Source organism: Urocitellus parryii, chromosome 9 (assembly GCF_045843805.1).
Source record: "Urocitellus parryii isolate mUroPar1 chromosome 9, mUroPar1.hap1, whole genome shotgun sequence".
Lineage (NCBI taxonomy): Eukaryota > Metazoa > Chordata > Mammalia > Rodentia > Sciuridae > Urocitellus > Urocitellus parryii.
Window position 1 is genome coordinate 35,733,994 of NC_135539.1, and position 14,076 is coordinate 35,748,069.

At 40.9% G+C, this 14,076-nt stretch overlaps 1 protein-coding gene across 6 annotated transcripts in view; it reads left to right on the top strand.

Moving 5' to 3' along the window:
* Positions 1-264: 264 nt before the first annotated feature.
* Wipi2 (WD repeat domain, phosphoinositide interacting 2) overlaps positions 265-14,076 on the top strand; it is a 34,316-nt gene continuing 20,504 nt past the window's right edge. For 3 of the 6 annotated variants that reach the window (XM_026407195.2, XM_026407196.2, XM_026407199.2), the window contains exons 1-3: positions 265-499; positions 2,680-2,733; positions 6,706-6,788. In XM_026407195.2, the coding sequence (XP_026262980.1) occupies positions 426-499; positions 2,680-2,733; positions 6,706-6,788 (211 nt within the window). In that variant the 5' untranslated portion in view covers positions 265-425. The remainder of the gene's footprint in view (positions 500-2,679; positions 2,734-6,705; positions 6,789-14,076) is intronic. The other 3 variants (XM_026407197.2, XM_026407198.2, XM_077802584.1) reach the window with 1 other exon arrangement.

Sequence of the window (14,076 nt, forward strand, 5' to 3'; positions counted from 1 at the left end):
CACGAGCTCTCTGTACCACCACCGGCCTTTGGTGGCTCCCTCAGCATTAATAAGGTGACCGCAGCACGCACAAGAAAGCGTCCACCCTCTCCTCCCCAGGCGCATGCGTTCCCGCAGCACGCCACGGCGCGTCCCACGCGTGCGTGTTTGACCCGAACCCTGGCCCGGCCGGAGGTGAGGGGGCGTGGCCTCGACAGTGCGCCTGCGCCGAGAGGACGTGCGTTGCGAGGGGTGGAGCCGCGCAAGCGCGCAGGACGCCCCGGCTCCGGAGCATAAACAAGAGCGGGGCCGGGATGAGGCGGCGGTTGATCCCGCAGCAGCGAGTGGCAGCGACCCAGGCGGCGAGCGGGGCCGGACGCCGACCCTGAGCGCAGCCAGACCCGTCCCCGCGCGCGCCCGCACGGGCCGCCCCGCCGCGCGCAGCCATGAACCTGGCGAGCCAGAGCGGCGAGGCCGGCGCTGGCCAGCTGCTTTTCGCCAACTTCAACCAGGACAATACGTAAGGCCGGATCGGGGTCTGGGTTGGGTCGGACCGAACCGGGCCGGGGTCGCGGCCGGCTCGGCTGGGTCGGGGTGAGGGCAGGCCCGAGGCTGCCTCGCGGGGGGCCTCCCCGCGCACCCTCTGGCGGTGCACCTCGGGCGACGAGGGGATGGAGCAGGGCTGTTTCCACCTGCTGGCTGGAGGCTGACGTCGGACCTCGCTTCTCACAAAGTTGGGGCCGAACTTCTGGACTCGATTAGCCGTGGCGGCCGCCTGCCGAGTGGTGGGCAGGGGTGGCCTCCGCGTCCCCGCCCCCTCCTCCTGGCTCAGCCCTCTTTGCCCACTCTCGCCATCCGCGCTCTCCTCCTCCTCCGAGAGCCCCTTCTCTCGCTTTGATTTCTTTTCCTTCTTCTCCCGTTGTTCTTTTTTGGCAGGTGACTTTGACGTCTTCAGACAAGAGACAAACTTAGCAATGATCCCAGCCTCCGACCTAGGGAAAAGAGAGCCCAGAGAAGTGTTAGAAAGACGTGCCCGGGGACTCCAGTGCTTCCAGGGGTGGTTCTTCCTTGGGGCAATTTGAAAAGACCTTAATGCCAACCCGTGGATTCTGAATGCTTTTGTCCAGATTTGACATGGGTCGGAAACGGATTCTTCAGAGGCTGCCTGGGATGCCCTGTGAGCATAGTTAATAGATGAGGTTACTGGAGAAGGAAGGATGAGTTATGGGCCTGGAAGGGAGGCGAGCCATCTTGGGAAGTGAGTAAGAGGAAGTGATGTAAAAAGAGGAGGAGTGGGTCACTTGGCCTCAGACTAAATAGTGGGTTGCTCCTGGCAGAATGAAATTAGCAAAGTAAAAAGAGATTTTTTTCCCCCTAATTAAAAGTTAATTGTAGATTGGGAAACACCAGGTCGGAGGTGTGCCACAGGTGCTCAATAGCGTCTTCCCAAAGTTGTGAGATGTTGGAAGACAGTCACACATTGGGGCTGTGTTGGGAGTTGGAAAGGGGCAGATCACCTGCTTCAGCTACAGATCAGGGAACTGAAATGCAGAAAGGTTCAGAACTTGCCTGAGTCTCACGATTGGTTAACAGTGATGAGGGCAGGAGTGGAATCCTGTCTCCTGAGTGCTCTTGCAGCATTCTTTCCACTCTGCTTTTCTCTACCTTCAGAGCAGAATTCTGAAGGTGTTGAATTTAAAAATAATGATGTAGTAATCTATAAACAGTAAAAGTATCAAATATGTAGTGTTGTGTGTATGACTGAAATCTAGTGCAACAAAAACTGTGTAGACAACCTGTTGCAGTTTGTTATAATTGGGATAGACTGTGTAGTAATCTAGGTAGGGAAGAGGACCTTTCAGACCAATTCTGATCTTGGTTTCTAAGCCTTTATATTTTGAAACCAGTAAGAAATGGTAGTATCATGGAGTTTTATGCCTTGTCTAAATGAGAGAATTTCCAAAACATTTTCTACCACTTTATCAGCTTTTCACTAGTTTCTTATAAATACCTGAGGAAAGTCAAATGTAAGAACGGTGTTATCTTGTGTTATTTTAAACTCACTGCCAGATTCCCTATATAATAAGAGATGTCATTCTGGCCTGAAGTAGAACCTTTGCAGACTTGGAAATCATATGTTGCCCACTCCTCAGTCTTGAAGTTACTAGTTCAAGAGAAGATTTTGGTGTCAGAATTTTGACTTGCCAAAGAGTCCTTGATATACTTTATACATAAATTGGAGGGAATAGTAAGTTAGAATTATACTAAAAGTTTGTTAGATTATCATGACTATAGTTTGTTTTAAAGCTACACTTGAAAGAAATAGAAAAGTTCTTGTGGAAAGGCTTTGTGGTTCGTGCCTTTCCCTCCCTTCCTGACACCAGTGTTTATTTTAACCGAAGAATGCAGTTTTTAGCAAGGCAAAGGGTGTCTGGAGAATCCACATCTACTGTATTCAAAGACGACATTTGGAGGCCATTTCACTTAATAGCATATATGTATGTCATATAGTAATTTCACTTGGTCTTCTATCTTTTAAATGCTTACCACAATATTCATTCCACACAAACTATAACTTTTACCTTTCTTCTTATATTGGTCGTATTTCAAATATTATGGGTTTTTTCCCCCATGATTCTTATCCTAAAAGTGAATACATTTTATTTGCTTTTTACCATCTGGTTTTTGTTTTTTAATTAGAGCAGTGAAAGAGACAGCAAGAGCAGCTGGTCGTGATCGCCTCTCTTTTGCTTGGTAGGTTTTCATCTTGGTTTCTGAAAGTGACGCTGCAGAGGGCTTATATTGAAGCACTTCTTGGTTTTTTGAATGGAGTGAACCAGTGAATAAGAGTCAGAGGGTCACTTGCCTCTTAAGTGGAAATATCAGGGACTAAATTTTTCCAGTGGATACAACAGCTTATGGGAAGTTAGTGACATGGCCAAATCAGTTTTAAACATTTCTGAAAGAAATAGAATAAAGGGACTTGACTTCCCAAACCTGGTGTTTGTAGACTGATGTTTTGAAGTGTCTGGAGGTAGTGATTGTTTCCTTCCACTGTGTTTCTTATGTTTCCAGTTGACAGTTAACTGTTCATTGAGGTACTGCTCTCCACTGTGTCCTCATCTGGAACTTGAAGATGGTTTGTAAGGCTCCTTCCACCCTAAAGTTGGAGGTCATTCTGCCTGCTGTGCAGAGGATATAGTTGAAAATCACACTGCCAACAGTGACCAGTGGGGAGGAGACTGATTAGCCATCAGGACTTGTGTGACCCATGGGTCATGCTTGGTGCAGTCAAGGGAGAAGCTGGATGACTTCCAGTTTCTGGTGTGGATTCTAGGTGAACAGTGATAAGGTCATGGGAAGAAAATTTAGTGAAGGAAAGAATTTTGTGTGTCTCCCAATGAGTGTGAAAGACATTAGGGCTATCCAGGTGCACATCTGGGGTGAGACATGTGCATTGGGGAAGAGGTACTGTCTTTGCCATGAACTCTGAGCAGCCATGGTCCTAAGTGAGGGTGCCAAGACCTACCAAGTCACTTGGCAGCAGGGACAGGCTGCTTTCTGTTTACAGTGTTGACCTGGTCCACATAATCTCGTAATCAAGTATGGCCTTTTCTTGAAGATAATGAAAGGGAAAGGCCTTTATGGACTGATGAGTAAGAACATGTTAGAGAAGAGATAATGCAGTCAAATAAAAAAAGCATTGATTTCCTTTTTTTTTTTTTTTGGTGGAAGTTGCTACCTTTTAGATGTTGAATGCTCAAGTTTAAATTTAGTGACAGAGACTTTTAGTTAAATGTGGTGGCTCAAACACAAGCATTTATTTTGGCTCCCCCCCCCAAAATCCTCATAAATGTCATAAAAGATATTTTAAAGGGCTCAACTCATAGGGTAGGAAGAATGAGAAAGGAGATGCTAGCAACAAAATTGGGAAACTAGCAAGTGTTAAAGGAAACTGCATCCTAAATGGCTAGTAGAGAAAGCTAAGAATCACTGCAGAATCCCTGAAAGGCTCAGGAATGTCTGTCTAGGGCAGCTCCAGAAGTGAAGGAAGAAGAGGAGGGGTGATGAAGGTAAAGAGGATTGGTTCAGAGTGTTCAAGACACTTGCTTCTCCTCTCTAACAAAGAAAGGCCTAGTCTCTGCAAAGGACCAAATCAGGGTCTCTGGATTTGGTTACCAGGCACAGTTGAGGGCATGCAGTGGGAGGGGGTGGGGAGCATTAAACAAACAGGTCTGTATGTGTGTTTGTTTTTATTTACCCATTGTCAATAAAAGATCCTAAAGATACCACTCTGTTAACTCTTAGAAAAACACAAACATTTATTGCTAATAAAATTATTCATTAGAGTAAATCTCATACTTTCCTATTCTACCTTTCTCATATCTGCCATTTTGTGGTCAGGCAAATCAAGAGAAATTATTAAAAGCAAAATCAGTGAGGGGTGTGTGAACCTGATTACTGGTGTTGGCAGTATTTTATTATGTTTGTGCTGGGCAGTGAACCCAGGGTCTTGCTCATTCTCAGCTGGTGCTCTGCCTGTGAGCTAGATTCCCAGCCAACTTACAGTTAACATCATTTTTAACTGCCTACCTTTACTGATAAAAGTTTATGTTCCTACAATACTATATCTACACCTCAGAAAAGTACTTGGGATTTTTTTACTTCAATTTCTTACTGATTGGAGTACACAATAAATTTTATAGGCTTTGGGATTAAGATTCTAGCTGAGGCATTTAGTATTCAAAATCAGTTTCTGAATATCTATAAGAACATCAAGCTTGATTGGCAAAGCCTGGTTTTAACTGTCTGTGGGGAGCACACTTGAGAGTCAGGGAAACTCACATTCAAGGATCAGATTCTAAGGCTCATTAATCTTGCTCATGGGAAAGGCCTTTTCTAAGCTTATTTTATACGTAATGCTAATAACTGATGATTTGGTTTCCAAATCAGCAAATTAGAAAAGGAAAGGGCTGCTAATGATGATATAGTCATGAGGAAAAGTGACAGCTGTCAGCAAAACTGAAGTTAGGAATTGTGTGTGCATGTGTGCATGTGAGTACCACTGAGGAGTGAATCCAGGGCTTCATGCATGCTAAGCACATGTACCATAGAACTGCACCCTCAGCCATGGAAAATATTTTTATCAAAGCCCTACAGTCTGTCCATTTGATACTGGGTAGATGAAACCATCAGTTCAAAAGAATTTGCCTTTTCCTTGCTTTAAGAACACAGGAAAGAAAGCTGGGGTTGTGGCTCAGTGGTAGAGCACTTGCCTAGCATGTGTGAGGCACTGGGTTCAATTCTCAGCACCACATATAAATAAATGACATCTAAAAATATTTTTTAAAAAATAATTCAATATAGAAAAGTGTTTTGCAAAGAAAAATCAAAAAGCTGGTAGAAATTTTTTGTTTCTGCTCTCCACCAGTGTGACTGAACCAGTGTAACTTATTAATAGTTGCTTCCTTCTTACATTTTATATATCTTCCACATGTGCATGTAAGACTTGGAAATCTAAAAGATTTTTAATAGATGACATGATCATTAAAATACCTCTCATTTTTATTGTGGGGTACAGATGCTAGTAGTATGATATGTCCATCTTCATTCTTTCTGGTCTTCTGGTTTATCCACTTGTTTTCACATTCTTCCAGACATTACAAACAAAAGTGATCTTAGTATCTGATTCTTCCTATATCCCACCACTTCCTGCTTTATTTGCGCATTCTTTCTGTTTCTGAAGGCTGCACTTTCTTCTCTTTTCTGTTTTCTTTGTTCGGTTGCATTTGGGAGAGAAGGATTTTTTGATCAGGAAATCCTTCATTTGGTGTCACTGGTCCCCTGCACTGGGGAGGGTTGGACGAGCTCCTGAGGTTTTTCCAAGCCTCTTTGCTAAAGCAGGACTGTTGGGTAGTTAAAATGGCATCTTAAATGTGAAGCTTTCAGAAGGGATCCTTCTCTTTCTAAGCCAACAGCGTTCTAAGTTAGCTTTTTGGTTTGTTTTGCTTTCACCCTGTTGCTCAGCCATAATACAACCTAGGTGATTGAGACATGATTGTGAAAGGGCTTACTGAAATGCAGAAAGATGCCAAGTCCACAGAGGTTGTAAACATCTTTAAAATTTAGAACGCAGGGCCAGCTTGCTTAACTTCTCAGACCCTAGTGGACTCCCTATAGGCATCCCTTGAGAATCCCTAGTTTATTGTGAGGGAATCAGTAATTTAGGGCTGATCATTTTTTCATTCATATCTCAAACTTGAGTTTTGTAAGTTGGTTTTTTTTTAGTGTTTTTAATCTTTTCCCCAGTTTTGTGTTTGATGGATAAATTGTATATATTTAAATTGTACAATATGATTCTTTAATACATGTATACATTATAAAGTGATGTAATCAAGCTAATTAAGGTATATCCATCACCTCATATAGTTACTTTCTTTGTAGTGAGAAGTGTTTTGAGTATGTGGTATATTTTTATTATTATAGCCATTGTCCTGTACAGTAGATATCCAGAAAAAGAATGTAACTTTCAAATAAGAGTATTGTCTATATTTTATTGATTTTTATAGCAACTTCCTCTGCCACACACCTGATATAAACTGGGTGAAATTACTTGGTCTATGCTAATTTCTGGTAGGAATGCTGGTTACTGACATGGGAGTTAGTTTGTGCATTATCACTGTCTACATGTATCAGCTCTTATTTCTGAATTTGGCTTTTTTGCAGGTCCCTAGCTGTTGGTAGTAAGTCCGGTTATAAATTTTTCTCCCTTTCTTCTGTGGATAAGCTGGAACAGATCTATGAATGCAGTAAGTGTTTGTTTTCTTTTTTCCCTTCTTAAAAAAAAAAAAGTAGACCAGTTGTACCTGAATTGGAATGAAGACTTAAACTCAAGCACTGTGGGTGGTTCAAGTTCAGATGCCCCTTGACCAATCCTCTTCTTTTTCTTTGGTCTCCCGGGAGGGACAACTAGTGATAATCTCTAGATATTCTTTTAGCTCTTTTTCTGTGCATTTACGTACATGTAAATTGTACATTTAGAATTTTGTTTTATGGGAATCTTACCATATATATTATTCCATAATTTCTTCCCTTTTTTAATACCATTTTAAAATAGTTAGCTTACTCTTATAAAGGTCTTCCAGAAAATTGAAAATTTTTATAGCTCCTGCAGGAACAATTTGTTTTCTCAAGTTGTCATTTTATAGCACTTGAGTAGCCTACGAATCAGAGAGGTAGTGTGGAGTAGCAGAAGGGTCATGTGCTTTGCTTGTTTGGCCACTTACTGTGTAGCTTTAGGGGATTACTTCATTTCTAGGCCTCAGTTTCTTTTTATTTTTTTCCAAAACAAATAGGGCCTGTCTCTAAGATTGTTTTCAGTCTTGGAAAACAATGACTATATGTAAAACAATACTTGGTGAAGAAATAGTTGAAGGTATAGACCCAGGGAGACCACAGTAGAAAGGTTTGAATCTTCCCCCATAAATAATTTTTTAATTAAGATAATTGGAGATGCTTATGTATTTATAAGAAATAATGTGGATCCCTTGTACCCCTGTCCAGTTTCCCCCAATGATAACATCTTGTAAAGCCTTAGTATAATGTCACAGTCAGAATATTGATGTCCTTCTTTCCTGTTCCTGTTTCTCCAGTTTTACCTGTGCTTATTTGTTTGCATTCAAGTTCTGTATACTCCTAATACCTGTGGAGATTGCTGTATTACCACAGTAAAGATACTGCACAGTTCTAAAACCAAAAGATCTTCCAGTTGCCCTCATAACCACATTAGCCTCCCTTCCACAACCCCATCCCCCATCACTAATCCCTGGCAGTTACTGATCTTAGTTTCTTAAATTTGAAAATGATATTAGTCAGTTTTTTATCACTATAACAAAATACCTGAGATAAGCTATCTTTTCTTCATAACAAAATACCTGAGATAAGCTAACTTATGAAGAAAAGGACTTTGGCTGCATTGGCTCAGTTGTAGTGAAGGCCCTCCTGGCTACACAATGATGTGTGCACATGAGGGAGCAGGCAATCACATCTAGAAACCTGGAAGCCAAAGAGACTTGGTAGGGCCAGGCTTGCACTGTTTATAACCACTCTCTCTTGAGAGAACTACTTTAATGCCTTTTGAGGGTAGGACCCCAGTGACCTAAGGACCTCTCACTAGGCACCATCTCTTAGAGGATTCATCACCTAACAAAAGCGCCACCTTGAAACCAAGCCCCCAACAAACTAACCTATGAGGGACACTCAAACCATATCCAGCCATAGCAGAAGAATATAATCTTTTGATTGATGTTTTTGGTCAGCACATTTCTTAGGAATTCATCCAAGCTGTTTTATATATATATGTCAACAGTTCTTCTTTTTGCAGCCCAGTAGTATTCCACAGTATGACTGTATCACAGTTTAACCATTCACCTGTCAAAAGAACATGTAGGCTATTACAGTTTGGGGCTTCTACAAATAAAGCTGCTGTGAACACTCATGTATAGGTTTTTTTTTGGACGCGAGTTTTCATTTCTTGAAATGCCCAAGAGAACAATTGCTGAGTCATATGATATTGTACGTGTACATTTTTTTAAAACTGCCAAACTGTTTTCTAGGGTGGCTGTACCGTAAGTGGTCTGATTTCTCTACCAGCATCTGGTGTTACCCCTTTATTTTTTTTTTTCAGCCATTCTGATAGATAAGTATAGTACTATCTCATTATGTGGCTTTGTGTTTGCTAAGAATTGTAAGTTCTCTATATATCCTAGGTATAGTCCTTTGTTGGATATGTGGTTTATAAATATTTTCTCCCTCTCTGTATTTTACATTTTAGGCAGACCTTAATCTGCCGTGGCCCTGACCTAAGCTAAGGATCCTTGCTTTGGGGAAGTAAGGAGTGCAGTATTCACACTATGCCACTTCTAACTTATCACACTGGGATATGGGTTCAGGGGAGACTTGACTATCATTTTGTTTCTCTGCATGAACATTAAGATTTGGGTAACTGGGTTCCCCAAAATGCCGGACCTCGCCAGAATTTTCTTCTGAGTGTTCCAATATTGTCAGCTTTGTTTTCTCTGTGGTTTATGTTCCATTATGGAATTCCACTTTTATTATTACTATCTCAAGAATGGGAGGTTCATCGAGCTTGTGTGAATAGCTGTCTCATGTTCACACATGTGTACTCATTCAGTGAATGTTCTAGTCTTGAGGACCTGCATGAGCCAGCCTGTTCTGGTGGTTGGAGACAGGAATGACAGCATTTCCACCTCCATGACACTTGCATCTAAATGGAAGAGGACCAGAAGTGTTTGTTTCAAGTCTTGATTGGGGGATGCAATCAACAGCAAACAGACATAAACAACACTCCTTCACCTGTTAACACAAGGTGAAGACACTAGGATTGCTTTGTGCTGCTTACTTGTACAGTGTTCTCATGGCCCACTAGGAGGTGAGGGGCCCTGGTTCCTCTCTGTAGGTGAACCTTTGGGTGTCCTCCCTTCCAAGTTTAGTGTCCAGCTCCTTGCAGTTCCTCTTGCTACCCCAAGGTAAGGCCCTCTTAGTAAACCAAGCCTCAGACTCATCCCTGCCTGGCTCCTGTTGGCTGTCTCGCTAATTTACTCCCTTTGGTCCTCAGACTTGCCTCCTGGTGCTTACTAAATCTTCCCAAAAAGCCTTTCTTCTAGGTAGAGCTGAAAGTGTGATCTGGGTGATAAGATAGGTGTGAATCAGTGATTGCTGATCTCAGGCATCTGTGAGCATTCCTGAACCTCTCCAAATGTGATCTTCCCTCCTGAAGACTAGTCCTATCTCTGGAAGTGGATCCCTGGCTTTTATGAATGGCTGGAACATTTATTAAGTCTGTATCCAAATGAAATGCCCGAATTGTGCTATTAAACTGTTGCCATAGTCACTGTAGTCATCTGTTTTGAAATTCTCAATTTGACTTTGTTTAGAGGCCCAATTCTTAGAAAGGGTATAAGAGTATAAAAACCTTTATTTTTTATTTTTTCTCAACATAAAGTTTGCTGGCTTTTGGTGGAATCTAATCTAATGTCTTAGTAGTGTCTTTTTAAGGAGGAATATTAGTTTCTGTATTCCACCTAGTGAACTTTGGTACTTTAAAACAGATAAAATGGATTTTTTGGAGTTAATACTTTTAAATTAAAGCTGTTTTATTGTTCTTTCCCTAGAACATTATCTACCTTTCCTCTCTCACTTTGAGTAGAGAAAAGAATGTCTGTCAGGAAACAGGTTAGTTTTCTACTGAACATCAAAGGTTGTTTTCTAGCTTTCTTCTATAAGTAAACTGAAAGGATCTTGCTTCATATCTCCGTATTTTAGTTCAGGCTCAGTGTTGGCTTGTACTCTCTCAACTCTTTGTGATACATCATAAAGTCAAATCTTTACTTTCAGTCTGTTGCTATTACAGAAAGAATGAGCCAGAACCAGTTTAGGGGAAAAGCAAGGTCGACAACTGCTTTTGTTCTTTATTTCTTGAAAACAAACAAAAACTAAAATCTTTACTCAGAAGCATGGTAAGATTTTTTTGCTGCCTGTGTTATCGTAATTTTAAACTTAGGGGAAAGTTGCAGATTCTCAGATAAACTTGTCCATTGTTGATGTATGCTCCATATGTTTTCTCATTCTTTCTCTGTAGATGCATTTCTTGTTTAAAGAAACACAGTGCACAGATATGTGGTCCCTTTTCTCTAAAATATTACTGCAACAATATCCTCCATTATTAGGCAAAAATAAAAGTTCAGAAGTTAGCTTTTTCAGATTCTACATTGTATATGTTCTTTGCATTTTATACATTTCTGAACTAGGAAAGCAGACCTCATGAAGCATTCAGTTCTAAAACACAAGCAGAATGTTCCTTAACTCAGCAGTAGTGAATGGAGCCTATGAAAATTATAGAAATGCATCCATCAACATATAACCCCTTTTATCAGCCTTCTTGCTTGGCCGAGAAACTAATCATCATTTACTTTACAGCCATCATCTGCATCTTAAGGTTTGAGAACTGGTGCTTTCTGAAATCATTTCTATTTGACAGGCCATGTGCTGTTTGGAATATTAATTTCAGTGAGATTTATAGTAATGGAGAAACTCTAGTAGCCCCTCATTGCCTAAATCTGTTGTAATGGAATATCGGGCTCTTAACTTGCATCCCCATAGAGCTCCAGGCATCCAACAGGCTTGTGCGGAAGTGTGTTCTATCAATTATTTAATGGCTTTGTTCCTCTCACTTTAGGAGCTTTATCATTGCCAGCTAGAAACTCTGCCAGCAGAAGCAAAGCAACGTTCTTGCTTCAATCAAGTAATTAATTTTCTAAGTTAGATTTTCAGGTAGGCAATCTCTAAGAAGAACATTGGCAAAAATTGTGACAGAAGCCACCTAGAATGAGTCCTAAAAGCTAGGCCTTATCCACTTGAGGTCATGGAGTTCATGTTCATACTTTCTCTTTGTCAGTCTGAGTACATTCTGGCACTGGTGTGCTGGCACCATGCCATCCTGAGCAGTGACACAGCCTTGTATCTTTTTCTTCCCGTTTGACTGTCATATCTTTCATAATTAACCCAATTCATTGTTTACCATTTTATTTCCAGGAAGGGCCAAGCTGTCTGTAGTTTAGTGGAAAAATGGTCCCTGTATGTGGGTTCCATGTATGCTTGTGCATTAGAAAGTTCTCTTGAGTGTGAAATTTAATATAATAATTAAATTATGTTCTGTGTTCATTCTGGAGACACTGGTGTTCCTCCGCCATTTGACTTCATCCTGGTAAAAACTCCCTTGGAAATCTGATGGCAGTTGCAGATGTTTCCCCCCAGAAAACTCTACATTTATTGTATGATTTCAGTGGTTTCACAGACCCTGGATACCCATCTGGATATTTCCCAGGATATCCACTTGAGGTCCTGGACTGTGGTCTCTGGGAGGGTCTGCTCTGACACTTAATTTCTGTCCTGTGTGGCCCATTTTCTCATGAGCAGCATGACTTGACAATCAGAGTCCCTTGTTACTTGCTTGCATCAGATCTTAATAAATCAGCCAAAGTTCAGATTTCTGCAATAGGCTGCCTAAGGTTTTTTTATTGTATTTTTTAACAGCCCTTTTGGAATGTAATTTATATATCTCTTATGGTATATAAATCTGTTTAAAGTGTATGATCCAGTGGGTTTTAGTATATTTACTAAGTTGTGCAGCCCACCATAATCTAATTTTAAAATGTTTTATCATCCCCCAAAGTGACCCTAAGTCCATTAGCAGTCACTCCCTGTTTCCTCCCACCAGCCCTGCATCACCACTAATCTACTTTCTGCTTCTATAGATTTTGCTGTCTGGACATTTGAGATAAATGGAATCCTGTGTCTGGCTTCTTTCATTTAGAATGTTTTCATGGTTCATCCCTGCTGTAGCATGTATCAGTACTTCACTTATTTTTATTGCTTATTTTTATTGTATGGATATATGATTTTGTTGCTGGACATTTGGGTTGGTTCCATCTAGGGGCTATTGTAAATAGTGCTGCCTTGAACATTTGTGCACAAGTTCCTGTGTGAATGTATGTTTTCATTTCTCTTGAGTAGACCTGCAGAAGTGGACTTCTTTGTTTTGCCCACTTGTGAGCATAACTGTACTGTAGCTTCCTGCAGTGGGAAGTATGCATTTTAAAATGGAAGGACTCTGCCTCACTGCCCTTAGCAAAGGTAGTGTTTATGTGTGTGTTGCCAGGGTGTGAACTGGCCTGCTTCCTCACACCCCTCCCAGGTTAGGCATCACCATGCAATTTCCTATTCACACTCTGAAGTTTGTAAAGTCCATTTGCCTTCATTATTTACAATTCTCCAGTTGATGGAAGTGGGACTCTTTTTTTCATGTACTCATTTGCTGCCTTTTCCTTTTTTTAGGTAACTGCCTGTTTGTTTTCTTTGCCTGCTTTTTTGTTGGGTTATTTGTCTTTTATAGATTTAAAGCAATAAGCCATTTGTTGTGGTTGGCAAATACTTTTTTCTGGGGTGTCATTTGCTTTTTCACCTTGTTTACTTATGTCTGTCTTCACCATTCCAAGGCATGGCTCAGTCTGGTCCCGTAAGGCTCTACCACCAGAACATCCTCCATCCTGTTAAGACTTTTCTCAGCATTGTCCTCCAGTACCTTGGTGCCATGTTTTACAGTGAATTCTCTATCCACCTGCAGGTTTTTTGATTTACAAAGTCTTCCACTTTCATTTCATGTCTGGAAAAGACATTTTTCCTGTGTCCTTTGTTTAGAGGGTTTTACTAAAGCACTGAGGGATCAAGAAAATCAGGTAGGAAAAAAAATAATAGTTAATGTGTTTATCTAGGTGGTAGGCATATGGAGGTTTATTTCATTTTACTCTTATGAATGTTTATCTCTAAAGAGTTTTCCTGCCTTCATTCCTCATTTTAAAAATTCTGAAAGAAATATCCTCTACTTTATTTCATAAAAATTTCGGGAAAATCATTTCAAAATCATAGTTGGATGAGAAGATGAGCAGACACCCCGACTCAGAGATCCCCTCCCTCTGTGTTACTTTGAGATAACTGACTACATTACTTCCTCTTCTTTTTCCAAGATTTTATTAATGGAAATTTCCATAGAAAAGTTATCAGATTATTGGGGGGTTTTGGTGTTGTTTTTTGTTTTCTGGTACTAAGGATTAAACTCAGGGTCACTCATCCACTGAGCCACATCCCCAGCCCTATTTTGTATTTTATTTAGAGACAAGTCTCACTGAGTTGCTTAGTGCCTCACCATTGCTGAGGCTGTCTTTGAACTTGCCATCCTCCCATCTCAGCCTCCAGAGCCACTGAGATTACAGGCATGCACCATTTCGCCCAGCTAAGTTTTTTGAGTTCTCTATGTATTCTGGATATTATCCTGTCAGAAGATCAACAAAGATTTTTCTCCCATTATGTAGGTTCTCTTTCACTTTTGCATTGCTGGGGAATTGAACCCAGGGCTTCACAAATCTTAGGTGTACAAAAGCTTTTTAATTTAATGCCATTTCATTTATTAACTTCTGGTAATATTTCTTTGGCTTTAGAGGTCCTATTGAGAAAGTCTTT